General features: G+C 52.3%; 1 protein-coding gene across 1 annotated transcript; it reads left to right on the top strand.

Annotated features, from left to right (window-relative positions):
- The first annotated feature begins 794 nt into the window (after positions 1–794).
- LOC147648998 (uncharacterized) lies at positions 795–15,633 on the top strand. The gene is made up of 4 exons (XM_086864866.1): positions 795–802; positions 1,653–2,640; positions 11,912–11,944; positions 15,557–15,633. Exons 1-4 carry the CDS (start codon positions 795–797, stop codon positions 15,584–15,586), a joined length of 1,059 nt encoding a protein of 352 aa, XP_086720992.1. The 3' UTR covers positions 15,587–15,633.
- Positions 15,634–18,008: the final 2,375 nt, after the last annotated feature.

The raw sequence follows: 18,008 nt of genomic DNA, 5'->3' as shown, positions 1-18,008 counted from the left end.
GAACTGGTTTGAACTGGTTTGAACTGGTTTGAACTGGTTTGGACCGGTTTGAACTGGTTTAAACTGGTTTGAACCAGTTTGCACTGGTTTGAACTGGTTTGAACTGGGAGGGACTGGGATGGACTGGGAGGAACTGGTTTGAACTGGTTTGAACTGGTTTGGACTGGTTTGAACCGGTTTGAACTGGGAGGGAACTGGGATGGACTGGGATGGACTGGAAGGGAACCGGTTTGAACTGGTTTGAACTGGTTTGGACTGGTTTGAACTGGGATGGACTGGGATGGACTGGGAGGGACTGGGAGGAACCGGTTTGAACTGGATTGAACTGGTTTGAACCGGTTTGAACTGGATTGAACTGGTTTGAACCGGTTTGAACTGGGAGGGACTGGGATGGACTGGAAGGGAACCGGTTTGAACCAGTTTAAACTGGTTTGAACCGGTTTGAACTGGTTTGAACTGGTTTGAACCGGTTTGAACTGGTTTGAACTGGGAGGGAACTGGGAGGGACTGGGAGGAACCGGTTTGAGCCAGTTTGAACCAGTTTGAACTGGTTTGGACTGGTTTGAACTGGGATGGACTGGGAGGAACTGGGAGGGAGTGGTTTGAACCGGTTTGAACCGGTTTGAACTGGTTTGAACCGGTTTGAACTGGGAGGGAACTGGGATGGACTGGGATGGACTGGAAGGGAACCGGTTTGAACTGGTTTGAACTGGTTTGAACTGGTTTGAACCGGTTTGAACCGGTTTGAACTGGTTTGAACTGGTTTGAACCGGTTTGAACCGGTTTGAACTGGTATGAACCGGTTTGAACTGGATTGAACCGGTTTGAACTGGTTTGGACTGGTATGAACCGGTTTGAACTGGTTTGAACCGGTTTGAACTGGGAGGGACTGGGAGGGATTTGGGGGGGATTTTGGGATATTTTGGGGGTATTTGAGGGATTTTTTTTATTTTTTTTTTAATATTTTGGGATATTTTGGGATATTTTGGGGTTATTTTGGGATATTTTGGGATATTTTGGGGATATTTTGGGATATTTTGGGGGTATTTTGGTGTATTTGGTATATTTTGGGGTATTTTGGGGATATTTTGGGATATTTTGGGGGTATTTTGGTGTATTTGGGATATTTTGGGACATTTCGGGATATTTTGGGATATTTTGGTGTATTTTGGGATATTTTGGGGATATTTTGGTGTATTTTGGTGTATTTTGGGATATTTTGGTGCATTCTGGTTTATTTTAGGGTATTTTTGGTGTCTTTTGGGACAATTTGAGGATATTTTTGGAAATTTTGGGATATTTTTGCTGTATTTTGGGGATTTTTGGGGTATTTTGGGATATTTTGGTGTATTTGGGGGTATTTTGTGGTTATTTTGGGATATTTTGGGGTACTTTGGGATATTTTGGTATATTTTGGGATATTTTGATGTGTTTTGGGGTATTTTGGGACATTTTGGGATATTTTGGGACATTTTGGGATATTTTGGTGTATTTTGGGGATATTTTGGCGTATTTGGGGATATTTTGGGGTACTTTGTTATATTTTCTTGCATTTTGGGATATTTTGGGGATATTTTTGGGGCATTTTGTGGCGGTTTTGACGTATTTTGTGGTGTTTTTGGTGTACTTTGGGGTATTTTTGGTGTATTTAGGGGTATTTTTGGGGTATTTTTGGATATTTTTGGGGTATTTTTGGATATTTTGTTGTATTTTGTTGTATTTTGGGGGGTTTTGGTGTATTTTGGGATATTTTGGGGTATTTTGGGGTACTTTGGTGCATTTTGTGTTGCTTTTGGTGTATTTTGGTGTATTTTGGGGTATTTTGGTGCATTTTGGTGTCTTTCGGTGAATTTTGGGGTATTTCGGGGTGGTTTTGCTGTATTTTGGTGTATTTTGGGATATTTTGGTGAATTTGGGGGATATTTTTGGGATTTTTGGTGTCTTTTGGGATATTTCGGGGTATTTCGGGGCGGTTTTGCTGTATTTTGGTGTATTTTGGGGTACTTTGGGGTATTTTGGTGCATTTTGGTGTCTTTTGGTGAATTTTGGTGCATTTTGGTGCATTTTGGTGAATTTTGGTGTATTTGGGGGATATTTTTGGGATTTTTGGTGTATTTTGGGATATTTCGGGGTATTTCGGGGCGGTTTTGCTGTATTTTGGTGTGTTTTGGGACATTTTGGTGTATTTTGGGTATTTTTGGGATATTTTTTGGCGCTTTGGGGTCTCCCCGCCCCGGTGGGCGTGGCCTCCCGCGCTGGCCCCGCCCCTTCTGCTGCAGCGCGGCGGCCGGACCCGAACGGTTCCGAACCTTTCCGAACCTTTCCGAAGCGGGCGGTGGGGAGGGGGGGGAGGCTCCGAACGGAGCCGAACGGAGCCGAACGGGACCGGGGGGACCCGAACGGAACCGGGGGGGACCCGAACGGGACCGGGGGGACCCGAACGGAACCGGGGGGACCCGAACGGAACCGGGGGGGACCCGAACCGAACCGGGGGGACCCGAACGGAACCGGGGGGGACCCGAACGGAACCGGGGGGACCCGAACGGAACCGGGGGGGACCCGAACCGAACCGGAGCGAGCCGAACCGAGCCGAGCCGAGCCGAGCCGGAATGGCCACCCCCACCGAACCGTCCCTGGGAGGTGCGAGGGGCTGGGGGGGGACACAGGTGGCTGCAGGGGTGCTGCAAGGGTGCTGCAAGGGTGCTGCAGGGGTGCTGCAGGGGTGCTGCAAGGGTGCAGGGTGGGGGCTGGGGGGGTCACAGGTGGCTGCAGGGGTGCAGGGTGGGTGCTGGGGGGGGCTGGGTGCTGCAGGGGTGCTGCAAGGGTGCTGCAGGGGTGCAGGGTGGGGGCTAAGGGGGACACAGGTGGGTGCAGGGGGTGCTGCAGGGGGGATGCAGGGGGGCAGGGTGGGGCTATGGGGCGCTGTGGGGTGCAGGGGGTGCTGCAGGGGGGATGCAGGGGGGCAGGGTGGGGCTATGGGGTGACACAGGTGGGTGCTATGGGGTGCTGTGGGGGCTATGGGGTGCAGGGTGGGTGCTGGGGCGCTGTGGGGTGCAGGGGGGGATGCAGGGGTGCTGCATGGGGCAGGGTGGGGCTATGGGGTGACACAGGTGGGTGCTATGGGGTGCTATGGGGTGCAGGGTGGGGTTATGGGGTGCTGTGGGGGGCTATGGGGTGCAGGGTGGGGGCTATGGGGTGACACAGGTGGGTGCTATGGGGTGCAGGGTGGGGGCTATGGGGTGCTGTGGGGTGCTATGGGGTGCTGGGTGGGGTTATGGGGTGCTGTGGGGGGCTATGGGGCGCTATGGGGTGCAGGGAGGGCTGCAGGGGTGCTGCATGGGGCAGGGTGGGGCTATGGGGTGACACAGGTGGGTGCTGTGGGGTGCAGGGTGGGGGCTGTGGGTGCTATGGGGTGCTCGGGGGTGCAGGGTGGGGGCTATGGGGTGCTATGGGGTGCTCGGGGGTGCAGGGTGGGTGCAGAGGGTGACACAGGTGGGTGCAGCAGAGGTGCTGGGGGGGTGCTGTGGGTCCTGGGGGCGCTATGGGGTGCAGGGTGGGGCTATGGGGTGCAGGGTGGGGGCTATGGGGTGCTGCAGGGGTGCTGTGGGTCCCCGGGGTGCTGGGGGGTGCCGGGGGGTGCAGGGGTTTGGGGCACGGGTGGGTCCCGGGGGGTGCAGGGTGGGGGCAGAGGTGCAGGGGGTGCTGCAGGCTGGGTGCTGCAGGGGTGCCGGGTGGGTGCTATGGGGTGACACAGGTGGGTGCAGAGGGTGACACAGGTGGGGGCTATGGGGTGCTATGGGGTGACACAGGTGGGGGCTATGGGGTGCTATGGGGTGCAGGGTGGGGCTATGGGGTGCTGCGGGTCCCGGGGGTCCCCGGGGTGCTGGGGGGACCATGGGGTGCAGGGGTTTGGGGCACGGGTGGGTCCCGGGGGGTGCAGGGTGGGGGCTGTGGGGGCTATGGGGTGCTCGGGGGTGCGGGGTGGGTGCAGAGGGTGACACAGGTGGGTGCTATGGGGTGCTATGGGGTGCAGGGTGGGGGCTATGGGGTGCTGGTGGGTCCCGGGAGGTGCAGGGTGGGGGCAGAGGTGCAGGGGGTGCTGCGGGCTGGGTGCTGCAGGGGTGCCGGGTGGGGGCTATGGGGTGCAGGGTGGGTGCTATGGGGTGCTCGGGGGTGCAGGGTGGGGCTATGGGGCGCTATGGGGTGCTGCAGGCTGGGTGCTGCAGGGGTGCCGGCTGGGTGCTATGGGGTGCAGGGTGGGGGCTATGGGGTGCAGGGTGGGGGCTATGGGGTGCAGGGTGGGGGCTATGGGGTGCTATGGGGTGCAGGGTGGGGGCTGTGGGTCTCGGGGGCGCTATGGGGTGCCGGGTGGGGGCTATGGGGTGCAGGGTGGGGGCTATGGGGTGCTATGGGGGGACACAGGTGGGTGCTATGGGGTGCTATGGGGTGTAGGGTGGGGGCTATGGGGTGCCGGGTGGGGGCTATGGGGTGCTATGGGGTGTAGGGTGGGGGCTATGGGGTGCCGGGTGGGGGCTATGGGGTGCCGGGTGGGGGCTATGGGGTGCAGGGTGGGGGCTATGGGGTGCAGGGTGGGGGCTATGGGGTGCTATGGGGGGACACAGGTGGGTGCTATGGGGTGCTATGGGGTGCAGGGTGGGGGCTATGGGGTGCTCGGGGGTGCAGGGTGGGGGCTGTGGGTCTCGGGGGCGCTATGGGGTGCCGGGTGGGGGCTCTGGGGTGCAGGGTGGGGGCTATGGGGTGCTCGGGGGTGCAGGGTGGGGGCAGAGGTGCAGGGGGTGCTGCGGGCTGGGTGCTGCAGGGGTGCCGGCTGGGTGCTGCAGGGGTGCAGAAGGGTGCTGGGGGGTCCTGGAGGGTGCCGGGTGGGTCCCAGGGGTGCCGTGGGGTGCCGGGTGTGGGTCCCGGGGGGTGCTGGGTGGGTCCCAGGGGTGCCGGGTGTGGGTCCCGGGGGGTGCTGGGTGGGTCCCAGGGGTGCCGTGGGGTGTCGGGTGTGGGTCCCGGCGGGTGCTGGGTGGGGGCAGAGGTGCGGGATGGGTGCCGTGGGGTGCAGGGTGGGGGTGCTGTGGGTCCCAGGGGTGCTGTGGGGTGCCGTGGGGTGCAGGGTGGGGGTTCTGTGGGTCCCAGGGGTGCTGTGGGGTGTCGGGTGTGGGTCCCAGGGGTGCTGTGGGGTGCCGGGTGTGGGTCCCAGGGGTCCCGGGGGGTGCCGGGTGTGGGTCCCGGGGGGTGCTGGGTGGGTCCCAGGGGTGCCGTGGGGTGCAGGGTGGGGGTTCTGTGGGTCCCAGGGGTGCTGTGGGGTGTCGGGTGTGGGTCCCGGGGGGTGATGGGTGCTGCAGGGGTGCCATGGGGTCCCGGGGGGTGCAGAAGGGTTCTGGGGGGTCCCAGAGGTGCCGGGTGGGTCCCGGGGGTGCAGGGGGGAGCCGGGTGGGTGCTGTGGGTCCCAGGGGTGCTGTGGGTCCCAGGGGTGCTGTGGGGTGCCGGGTGTGGGTCCCAGGGGTGCTGTGGGTCCCAGGGGTCCCAGGGGTGTTGTGGGTCCCAGGGGTGCTGTGGGGTGCAGGGTGTGGGTCCCAGGGGTGCTGTGGGGTGCAGGGTGTGGGTCCCAGGGGTGCTGTGGGTCCCAGGGGTGCTGTGGGGTGCAGGGTGTGGGTCCCAGGGGTACTGTGGGTCCCAGGGGTGCTGTGGGGTCCCGGGTGGGTGCCGGGTGGGTGCTGGTGCAGGGGTTTGGGGCACAGGTGGGTGCTATGGGTGCTATGGGTGCTATGGGGCGCTATGGGGTGCTATGGGTGCTATGGGGTGCTATGGGTGCTATGGGTGCTATGGGTGCTATGGGGCGCTATGGGGTGCTATGGGTGCTATGGGGTGCTATGGGTGCTATGGGTGCTATGGGGTGCTATGGGTGCTATGGGTGCTATGGGTGCTATGGGTGCTATGGGGCGCTATGGGGTGCTATGGGTGCTATGGGTGCTATGGGTGCTATGGGTGCTATGGGGTGCTGTGGGTGCTATGGGGTGCTATGGGTGCTATGGGGTGCTATGGGGTGCTGTGGGTGCTATGGGGTGCTATGGGTGCTATGGGGCGCTATGGGTGCTATGGGTGCTATGGGGTGCTATGGGGTGCTATGGGGCGCTATGGGTGCTATGGGTGCTATGGGTGCTGTGGGTGCTATGGGGTGCTATGGGGTGCTATGGGGTGCTATGGGTGCTATGGGTGCTATGGGTGCTATGGGGTGCTATGGGGTGCTATGGGTGCTATGGGTGCTATGGGTGCTATGGGTGCTATGGGGCGCTATGGGTGCTATGGGTGCTATGGGTGCTATGGGTGCTATGGGTGCTGTGGGTGCTGTGGGTGCTATGGGGCGCTATGGGTGCTATGGGTGCTATGGGGTGCTATGGGCGCTATGGGGCGCTATGGGTGCTATGGGTGCTATGGGTGCTATGGGTGCTATGGGGTGCTATGGGGCGCTATGGGGTGCTATGGGTGCTATGGGGCGCTATGGGTGCTATGGGGTGCTATGGGTGCTATGGGTGCTATGGGTGCTATGGGTGCTATGGGGTGCTATGGGTGCTATGGGTGCTATGGGTGCTATGGGGTGCTATGGGGTGCTATGGGTGCTATGGGTGCTATGGGTGCTATGGGGCGCTATGGGTGCTATGGGTGCTATGGGTGCTATGGGGTGCTATGGGGTGCTATGGGTGCTATGGGGCGCTATGGGTGCTATGGGTGCTATGGGTGCTATGGGGTGCTATGGGTGCCATGGGTGCTATGGGGTGCTATGGGTGCTCTGGGGTGCTATGGGTGCTATGGGGTGCAGGATGGGGTGCTATGGGGTGCTATGGGTGCTATGGGTGCTATGGGGTGCTATGGGGCGCTATGGGGCGCTATGGGTGCTATGGGTGCTATGGGTGCTATGGGGTGCTATGGGTGCTGTGGGGTGCTATGGGTGCTATGGGTGCTATGGGGTGCTATGGGTGCTATGGGTGCTATGGGTGCTATGGGGTGCTATGGGCGCTATGGGTGCTATGGGTGCTGTGGGGTGCTATGGGTGCTATGGGTGCTATGGGTGCTATGGGTGCTATGGGGTGCTGTGGGTGCTATGGGGTGCTATGGGTGCTATGGGGTGCTATGGGCGCTATGGGTGCTATGGGTGCTATGGGTGCTATGGGGCGCTATGGGTGCTATGGGTGCTATGGGTGCTGTGGGTGCTATGGGGTGCTATGGGTGCTATGGGTACTATGGGTGCTGTGGGTGCTATGGGGTGCTATGGGTGCTATGGGGTGCTATGGGTGCTATGGGGTGCAGGATGGGGTGCTATGGGTGCTATGGGTGCTGTGGGTGCTATGGGGTGCTATGGGGTGCTATGGGTGCTATGGGTGCTATGGGTGCTATGGGGTGCTATGGGTGCTATGGGTGCTATGGGTGCTATGGGGTGCTGTGGGTGCTATGGGTGCTATGGGGTGCTATGGGGCGCTATGGGTGCTATGGGGTGCTATGGGGCGCTATGGGTGCTATGGGTGCTATGGGTGCTATGGGTGCTATGGGGTGCTATGGGTGCTATGGGTGCTATGGGTGCTATGGGGTGCTATGGGTGCTATGGGTGCTATGGGTGCTGTGGGTGCTATGGGGCGCTATGGGTGCTATGGGGTGGTATGGGTGCTATGGGTGCTATGGGGCGTTATGGGGTGCTATGGGTGCTATGGGTGCTGTGGGTGCTATGGGTGCTATGGGGCGCTATGGGGTGCTATGGGGCGCTATGGGTGCTATGGGTGCTATGGGTGCTATGGGTGCTATGGGTGCTATGGGGCGCTATGGGTGCTATGGGGCGCTATGGGTGCTATGGGGCGCTATGGGTGCTATGGGTGCTATGGGTGCTATGGGTGCTATGGGGCGCTATGGGGTGCTATGGGGTGCTATGGGTGCTGTGGGCGCTATGGGGTGCTATGGGTGCTATGGGGCGCTATGGGGCGCTATGGGTGCTATGGGGTGCTATGGGTGCTATGGGGCGCTATGGGTGCTATGGGTGCTATGGGGTGCTATGGGTGCTATGGGTGCTATGGGGTGCTATGGGCGCTATGGGGTGCTATGGGGCGCTATGGGTGCTATGGGTGCTATGGGTGCTATGGGTGCTATGGGGTGCTATGGGTGCTATGGGGTGCTATGGGCGCTATGGGGTGCTATGGGGTGCTATGGGGTGCTATGGGTGCTCTGGGTGCTATGGGTGCTATGGGTGCTATGGGTGCTATGGGTGCTATGGGTGCTATGGGGTGCTATGGGTGCTATGGGTGCTATGGGTGCTATGGGGTGCAGGATGGGGTGCTATGGGTGCTATGGGTGCTATGGGGTGCTATGGGTGCTATGGGTGCTATGGGTGCTATGGGTGCTATGGGGCGCTATGGGTGCTATGGGTGCTATGGGGTGCTATGGGTGCTATGGGTGCTATGGGTGCTATGGGGTGCAGGATGGGGTGCTATGGGTGCTATGGGTGCTATGGGTGCTATGGGGTGCTATGGGTGCTATGGGTGCTATGGGGTGCAGGATGGGGTGCTATGGGTGCTATGGGTGCTATGGGTGCTATGGGGCGCTATGGGTGCTATGGGGTGCAGGATGGGGTGCTATGGGTGCTATGGGGTGCTATGGGTGCTATGGGTGCTATGGGGCGCTATGGGTGCTATGGGGTGCTATGGGTGCTATGGGTGCTATGGGGCGCTATGGGTGCTATGGGGTGCTATGGGTGCTATGGGTGCTATGGGGTGCAGGATGGGGTGCTATGGGTGCTATGGGTGCTATGGGGTGCTATGGGTGCTATGGATGCTATGGGTGCTATGGGGTGCTATGGGTGCTGTGGGTGCTATGGGTGCTATGGGGTGCTATGGGTGCTATGGGTGCTATGGGGTGCTATGGGTGCTATGGGTGCTATGGGTGCTATGGGTGCTATGGGGTGCTATGGGTGCTATGGGTGCTATGGGTGCTATGGGGTGCTATGGGTGCTATGGGTGCTATGGGGTGCTATGGGGTGCTATGGGTGCTGTGGGGCGCTATGGGTGCTATGGGGCGCTATAGGGTGGTATGGGGTGCAGGATGGGGTGCTATGGGTGCTATGGGGTGCTGTGGGTGCTGTGGGGGTGCGGATCCATTCCCAAATCCCCCAAATCCCGAATTCCCGAACTCTCAAATTCCCCCCAAATCCCAAATCCCGAATTCCCAAATTCCCAAATTCCCAAATCCCAAATCCCGAATTCTCCCAATCCCCAAACACAAATTCCCCAAATTCCCCCAATCCCAAATTTCCCAAATTTCCCAAATTCCCTCAAACCCCGAATTCCCGAACTCTCAAATTCCCCCCAAATTCCCCCAATCCCAAAACCCCAAATCCCGAATTCCCCCAATCCCAAATTCCCAAATCCCGAATCCCAAATTCCCCAAATTCCCAAATCCCAAAACCCCAAATTCCCAAACCCCGAATTCCCAAACCCCGAATTCCCAAATCCCGAATTCCCCGAATCCCAAATTCCCCAAATCCCAAAATCCCGAATTCCCAAATCCCCCAAATCCCGAATCCCCAAATCCCGAATTCCCGAATCCCGAATTCCTCAAATCCTGAATTCCCCAAAACCCCAAAATTCCCAAATCCCAAATTCCCAAATCCCGAATCCCCAAATCGCAAATTCCCCAAATTCCCAAATTCCCGAATCCCAAATTCCAAATCCCGAATTCCCAAACCCCAAATTCCCCAAATCCCCCAAATCCCAAAACCCCAAACCCCAAATTCCCAAATCCCGAATTCCCAAATTCCCGAATCCCAAATTCCCAAATCCCGAATTCCCAAACCCCAAATCCCCCAAATCCCAAATCCCAAATTCCCAAATCCCAAATTCCTCAAATCCTGAATTCCCAAATCCCGAATTCCCAAATCCCCCAAATCCCGAATTCCCAAATCCCAAATTCCCGTATTCCCGAATTCCCAAATTCCCAAATCCCGAATTCCCAAATCCCAAATCTCGAATTCCCAAATTCCCGAATTTCCGGGCCCGGGGTGGGGGAGGGGCGGCCCCAGCGAGCTCTGGACTCGATGACGTCACTCCCTCATTAACAATCAATTAATTAACGGCTGCCCCTCGTTATCCCGGGCCCGAAATTCCCCAAAAATCCCAAAATTCCCCCAAATTCCCCCCAAAATTCCCAAATTCCCACAAAATTCCCAAAATTATTCCCCAAAATTCCCCCAAATTCCCCCCAAAATTCCCGAAATTCCCCAAAATTCCCAAATTCCCCCAAAATTCCCCAAAATTCCCCCCAAATTCCCCAAAATTCCCAAAATTCCCCCAAAATTCCCAAATTCCCCCAAAATTCCCCCAAATTCCCCCCAAAATTCCTCCAAAATTCCCCCAAATTCCCGAAATTCCCCAAAATTCCCAAATTCCCCCAAAATTCCCCCAAAATTCCCCCAAATTCCCAAAATTCCCCCAAATTTTCCCAAAATTCCCCAAAATTCCCACAAAATTCCTAAAATTCCCCCAAATTCCCAAATTCCCCCAAAATTCCCAAAAAAATTCCCAAAATTCCCAAAAATTCCCCAAAAATCCCAAATTTTCCCCCCAAATTCCCAAATTCTCCCCAAATTCCCCCAAATTCCCCAAAATTCCCAAATTCTCCCCAAATTCCCCCAAAGCTCCCAAAATTCCCCCCAAATTCCCAAATTTTCCCAAAAAATCCCCAAAATTCCCCAAATTCTCCCAAAATTCCCCAAAATGCCCCCAAAATTCCCAAAAATTCCCCAAAATTCCCCAAATTCCCCCAAAATTCCCAAATTTTCCCCCCAAAATTCCCAGATTTCCTCCAAAATTCCCAAATTCCCCCAAAATTCCAAAAAAATTCCCAAAATTCCCCCCCAAAAATTCCCAAAATTCCCCCAAAATTCCCAAAATTCCCAAATTCCCAAATTCCCACAAAATTCCCCAAAATTCCCCAAAAATTCCCAAAATTCCCCAAAAATCCCAAATTTTCCTACCAAATTCCCAAATTCCCCCAGAATTCCCCAAAATTCCCCAAATTCCCAAATTCTCCCCAAATTGCCCACAAAATTCCCAAAATTCCCCCAAAATTCCCCAAAAAATCCCCAAAATTCCCCAAATTCCCCCAAAATTCCCAAAATTCCCAAAATTCCCCCAAATTCCCCCAAATTTCCCAAAATTCCCCCAAAATTCCCAGAATTCCCAAATTCCCACAAAATTCCCACAAAATTCCCAAATTCTCCCCAAATTCCCCCAAAGCTCCCAAAATTCCCCCAAAATTCCCAAATTTTCCCAAAAATTCCCCAAAATTCCCCAAATTCCCCCAAATTCCCAAATTTTCCCCCCAAAATTCCCAGATTTCCTCCAAAATTCCCAAATTCCCCCAAAATTCAAAAAAAAATTCCCAAAATTCCCCCCCAAAAATTCCCAAAATTCCCCCAAAATCCCAAATTTCCCCCCAAATTCCCACAAAATTCCCAAAAATTCCCAAAATTCCCCCAAAAATCCCAAAATTCCCCCCAAAATCCCCTCAAATTCTTAAAAAAATTCCCAAAATTCCCAAAAATTCCCCAAAATTCCCCCAAAATTCCCAGAATTCCCCAAAATTCCCCAAATTCCCCCAAAATTCCCCAAATTCCCAAATTCTCCCCAAATTGCCCACAAAATTCCCAAAATTCCCCAAAAAATCCCCAAAATTCCCAAAATTCCCCCGAATTTCCCAAAATTCCCAAAATTCCCAAAAATTCCCAAATTCCCCCAAAATTCCCCCAAAATTCCCCCAAAATTCCCCCAAATTCCCAGATTTCCCAAAAATTCCCAAAAAATTCCCCCAAAATTCCCCAAAATTCCCCAAATTTTCCCAAAATTCCCAATTTTTTCCTTTCCAGAGGCGGCGCGGGCCCGGGAGCCGTTCAGCTACGGTGGGGATGGGGAAATTTGGGATTTTTGGGGGAATTTTGGGAATTTGGGGGGAAATTTGGGGGAATTTTGGGAATTTTTGGGAATTTTTGGGGGAATTTTGGGAATTTTGGGGGAATTTGGGGGGAAAATTTGGGATTTTTGGGGAATTTTTGGGAAGTTTGGGAATTTTGGGGGGAATTTTGGGGGAATTTTGGGGAATTTTGGTGGAATTTGGGAATTTTGGGGGAAAATTTGGGAATTTTGTGGGAATTTGGGGAGAATTTTGGGAATTTTTTGGGGAATTTTCGGGGAATTTGGGGGGAAAATTTGGGATTTTGGGGGAAAATTTGGGATTTTTGGGGAGAATTTTGGGGATTTTGGGAATTTTGGGATTTTGGGGGGGAATTTTGGGGAAATTTTGGGAATTTGGGGGGAAATTTGAGAATTTTGGGGAATTTTGGGGGAATTTTGGGGGAAAATTTGGGAATTTTGGGGAAATTTGGGAATTTTGGGGGAAATTTGGGGGAATTTTGGGAATTTGGGGAATTTTTGGGGGGGAATTTTGGGAATTTTTTTGAGAATTTTGGGGAATTTTGGGGAATTTTGGGGAATTTTGGGGGAATTTTTGGGAATTTTGTGGGAATTTGGGGAGAATTTGGGAATTTTGGGGGGAATTTGGGAATTTTGGGGGGAATTTTGGGAATTTTGGGGGAAATTTGGGAATTTTGGGGGAAATTTGGGAATTTTTTTGGGAATTTTGGAAGTTTTTGGGGGAAATTTGGGAATTTTGGGGTGAAATTTGGGAATTTTGGGGGAAATTTTGGGAATTTTGGGAATTTTTTGGGGGAAATTTGGGAATTTTGGGGGAATCTGGGAATTTTGGGGGGAATTTTGGGGGTATTTGGGAATTTTGGGGGGAAAATTGGGAATTTTGGGGGATTTATGGGAGAATTTGGATTTTTTGGGGGAATTTTGGGGGGATTTGGAGGGAATTTTGGGATTTTTGGGGAAATTCGGGGGGAAAATTGGGAATTTTGGGGAGATTTGGGGGAAAATTTGGAATTTTTGTGGATATTTGGGGGAAAAATTGGGAAATTTTGGGAGATTTGGGGGAAATTTGGGATTTTTGGGGAAATTTGAGGGGGAAATTGGGGAGAAATCGGGAATTTTGGGGGAATTTGGGGGGATTTTGATGAATTTTGGGGTTTTTTGGGTGTGGAGTTGATTTTTGGTGGTTTTGGGGCGGTTTTTGGGTTGATTTTGGGGTTTTTAGGGGTTTTGGGGTTGATTTTGGGGTTTTGGGGCGTTTTTTGGGTTGATTTGGGGGTTTTTTGGGTGTGGAGTTGATTTTGGGGGGTTTTGGGGCGGTTTTTGGGTTGATTTTGGGGTTTTTAGGGGTTTTGGGGTTGATTTTTGGGAGTTTTGGGGCGGTTTTTGGGTTGATTTTGGGGTTTTTCGGGGTGGAGTTGATTTTTGGTGGTTTTGGGGCGGTTTTTGGGTTGAGTTTGGGGGTTTTAGGGGTTTTGGAGTTGATTTTGGGTTGATTTGGGGGTTTTGGGGCGGGTTTTGGGTTGATTTTTGGGGGTTTTGGGGTTTTTAGGGGTTTTGGGGTTGATTTTGGGGTTTTGGGGCGATTTTGGGTTGATTTGGGGGTTTTTTGGGTGTGGAGTTTATTTTGGGGGGTTTTGGGGCAGTTTTTGGGTTGATTTTGGGGTTTTTTGGGTGTGGAGTTGATTTTGGGGGGTTTTGGGGCAGTTTTTGGGTTGATTTTGGGGTTTTTAGGGGTTTTAGGGTTGATTTTGGGGTTTTTAGGGGTTTTGGGGTTGATTTTTGGTGGTTTTGGGGCGGTTTTTGGGTTGATTTTGGGGTTTTTGGGGCGGTTTTTGGGTTGATTTTGGGGTTTTTGGGGCGGTTTTTGGGTTGATTTTGGGGGGTTTTGGGTGTGCAGTTGATTTTTGGGGTTTTTGGGGCGGTTTTTGGGTTGATTTTGGGGGTTTTTGGGTGTGGAGTTGATTTTGGGGGGTTTTGGGGCGGTTTGGGGTTGATTTTGGGGTTTTTTGGGGCCTGGAGTTGATTTTTGGTGGTTTTGGGGCGGTTTTTGGGTTGATTTCGGGGTTTTGGGGCGGTTTTTGGGTTGATTTTGGGGTTTTTTGGGGTTTTGGGTTGATTTTGGGGGTTTTGGGGTGGTTTTTGGTTGATTTTGGGGTTTTGGGGCGGTTTTTGGGTTGATTTTGGGGTTTTTTGGGGTTTTGGGTTGATTTGGGGGTTTTTGGGGTTTTGGGCTGATTTTTGGGGGTTTTGGGGGCGGGTTTTGGGTTGATTTTGGGGGTTTTGGGGGTGGTTTTGGGTTGATTTTGGGTTTTTTTGGGGCCTGGAGTTGATTTTGGGGTTTTGGGGCAGTTTTTGGGTTGATTTTTGGGGGTTTTGGGGCAGTTTTTGGGTTGATTTTGGGGTTTTTAGGGGTTTTGGGGTTGATTTTTGGGGGGTTTTGGGGCAGTTTTTGGGTTGATTTTGGGGTTTTTTGAGTGTGAAGTTGATTTTTAGGGGTTTTGGGGTGGTTTTTGGGTTGATTTTGGGGATTTTAGGGGTTTTGGAGTTGATTTTGGGTTGATTTTGGGGTTTTGGGTTGATTTTTGGGGGTTTTGGGGTTTTGGGGGCGGTTTTTGGGTTGATTTTGGGTTTTTTTGGGTGTGGAGTTGATTTTTGGGGGTTTTGGGGCAGTTTTTGGGTTGATTTTGGGGTTTTTAGGGGTTTTGGGGTTGATTTTTGGAGGTTTCGGGGCAGTTTTTGGGTTGATTTTGGGGTTTTTTGGGGCGGTTTTTGGGTTGATTTTTGGGGGTTTTTGGGGCGGTTTTTGGGTTGATTTTGGGGTTTTTTGGGGTTTTGGGGTTGATTTTGGGGTTTTGGGGCGTTTTTTGGGTTGATTTTGGGGTTTTTTGGGTGTGGAGTTGATTTTGGGGGGTTTTGGGGCGGTTTTTGGGTTGATTTTGGGGTTTTGGGGGCGGTTTTTGGGTTGATTTTGGGGTTTTTGGGGGTTTTTGGGTTGATTTTGGGTTTTTTTGGGGTTTTTGGGTTGATTTTGGGGTTTTTAGGGGTTTTGGGGCGGTTTTTGGGTTGATTTTGGGGTTTTTAGGGGTTTTGGGGTTGATTTTTGGTGGTTTTGGGGCGGTTTTTGGGTTGATTTTGGGGGTTTTGGGGCGGTTTTTGGGTTGATTTTGGGGGTTTTTGGGGTTTTGGGGCGGGTTTTGGGTTGATTTTGGGGCTTTTTGGGTGTGGAGTTGATTTTAGGGGTTTTTTGGACACTTTTTTGGTTGATTTTGGGGTTTTTAGGGGTTTTGGGGTTCATTTTTGGGGGTTTTGGGGCGGTTTTTGGGTTGATTTTGGGGGGTTTTTAGGGGTTTTGGGGTTGATTTTTAGGGGTTTTGGGGCGGTTTTTGGGTTGATTTTGGGGTTTTTTGGGGTTTTGGGGCGGTTTTGGGTTGATTTTGGGTTTTTTTGGGTGTGGAGTTGATTTTTGGTGGTTTTGGGGCGGTTTTTGGGTTGATTTTGGGGTTTTTAGGGGTTTTTGGGTTGATTTTGGGGGGTTTTGGGGCGGTTTTTGGGTTGATTTTGGGGGTTTTTGGGGTGCCCAGATTACGAATCGCTGCGGCTGGCGGGGCTGATCCTGAGCATCGTCATGTTCGTTTTGGGGGTGCTGATCGCCCTCAGTGAGTCTGAACCCCAAAATCCGAACCCCAAAAAAACCCCCCGGGACCCCAAAATCTGCACCCCAAAATCCGCTGGGACCCCAAAATCCAAACCCGGCACCCCAAAAATCCCTCGGGACCCAAAATCCTCCCTTTAGACCCCAAAAATCAAACCCGAGACCCCAAAATCCTCCCCCGGGACCCCAAAATCTGCACCCCAAAATTTTCCTGGGACCCCAAAATTTTCTCCTGGGACCCCAAAAACCAAAGCCGGGACCCCAAAATCCGAACCCCAAAATTCCCCCGGGGACCCCCAAAATCTTCCCCCGGGACCCCAAAATCTGCACCCCAAAATCTGCCGGGACCCCAAAAACCAAACCCGGGACCCCAAAAACCCCTCGGGACCCCAAAATCCTCCCTTGAGACCCCAAAATCCAAACTTGGAACCCCAAAATCCTCCCCCGGGACCCCAAAATCTGCACCCCAAAATTTTCCTGGGACCCCAAAATCCGAACCCCAAAAATCGGGACCCCAAAATCCAAACTTGGAACCCCAAAATCCTCCCCCAGGACCCCAAAATCTGCACCCCAAAATCTGCTGGCACCCCAAAAACCAAACCCAGGACCCCAAAATCCTCCCCTGAGACCCCAAAAATCAAACCCGAGACCGCAAAATCCTCCCCCGGGACCCCAAAATCTGCGCCCCAAAATCTGCTGGCACCCTAAAAACCAAACCCAGGACCCCAAAAAACCTCCGGGACCCCAAAATCCTCCCCCGGGACCCCAAAGTCTGCACCCCAAAATTTTGCTGGGACCCCAAAATTTTCTCCTGGGACCCCAAAAACCAAAGCCGGGACCCCAAAATCCGAACCCCAAAATTCCCCCGGGGACCCCCAAAATCCTCCCTCGGGACCCCAAAATCTGCACCCCAAAATCCTCCTTGCACCCCAAAAACCAAACCCGGGACCCCAAAAAACCTCCGGGACCCCAAAATTCTCCCTCGGGACCCCAAAAATCCCTCCGGGACCCCAAAATCCAAACCCAGGACCCCAAAATCCTCCCGGGACCCCAAAATCCAAACCCGGGACCCCAAAATCCTCCTGAGACCCCACGAAAATTCCCCAAAATTCCCCAAAATTCCCAAAATTCCCCCCCGGATCCCCAAAAAATTCCCTGGGACCCCAAAATCCAAACCCGGGACCCCAAAATTGCCCCAAATCCCCCCCCCAGGGGACCCCAAAATTCCCTCCCGGATTTTGGGGTCCCCTCCCGACCCCTCCCCCCCCCCTTTTTTGTCTCCCCAGGTAAAAAATTCAAATGCAAAAAATCCGAGCCCAGGTGAGAAAATCCCAAAAGTCCCCAAAAATTCCCCAAAAATTCCCAAAAAAATCCCAAAAATTCCCAAAAAATTCCCCCCAAAAAATCCCAAAAATTCCCAAAAAAATTCCCACAAAAATCCCAAAAAAATTCCCACAAAAATCCCAAAAATTCCAAAAAAAACACAAAAAAATTCCCCAAAAAATTCCCAAAAATTCCCCCAAAAAATCCCAAAAATTCCCAAAAAATTCCCCCCAAAAAATCCCAAAAATTCCAAAAAAACCCCAAAAAAATTCCCCAAAAAATTCCCACAAAAATCCCAAAAATTCCAAAAAATTCCCAAAAAATTCCCAAAAAAATCCCAAAAATTCCCCCAAAAATCCCAAAAATTAAAAAAAACCCCAAAAAATTCCCCAAAAAATTCCCAAAAAATTCCCACAAAAAATCCCAAAAATTCCAAAAAATATTCCCAAAAAAATTCCCAAAAATTCCCCAAAAAATTCCCACAAAAATCCCAAAAATTCCCACAAAAAATTCCCACAAAAATCCCAAAAATTCCAAAAAAAACCCCCAAAAATTCCCCAAAAAATTCCAGAAATTCCCCCAAAAAATCCCAAAAATTCCCCCCAAAATTCCCACAAAAATCCCAAAAATTCCAAAAAAATTCCCAAAAAAATTCCCAAAATATTCCCCAAAAAAATCCCAAAAAAATCCCAAAAATTCCCAAAAAAAATCCCACAAAAATCCCAAAAATTCCAAAAAAAACCCAAAAAAATTCCCCAAAAAATTCCCAAAAATTCCCCCCAAAAATCCCAAAAATTCCCAAAAAACCCCCCCAAAAATTCCCCAAAAAATCCCAGAAATTCCAAAAAATATTCCCAAAAAAATTCCCAAAAATTCCCCAAAAAATTCCCACAAAAATCCTAAAAATTCCAAAAAAAACCCCCAAAAATTCCCCAAAGAATCCCAGAAATTCCCCCAAAAAATCCCAAAAATTCCCCCAAAAATCCTAAAAATTCCCAAAAAAATCCCAAAAAATTCCCCCCAAAATTCCCACAAAAATCCCAAAAATTCCCAAAAAA

This window comes from Cyanistes caeruleus, chromosome 28 (assembly GCF_971803275.1).
Source record: "Cyanistes caeruleus chromosome 28, bCyaCae1.hap1.1, whole genome shotgun sequence".
Lineage (NCBI taxonomy): Eukaryota > Metazoa > Chordata > Aves > Passeriformes > Paridae > Cyanistes > Cyanistes caeruleus.
This window is presented reverse-complemented; position numbering and strand designations above follow the sequence as displayed.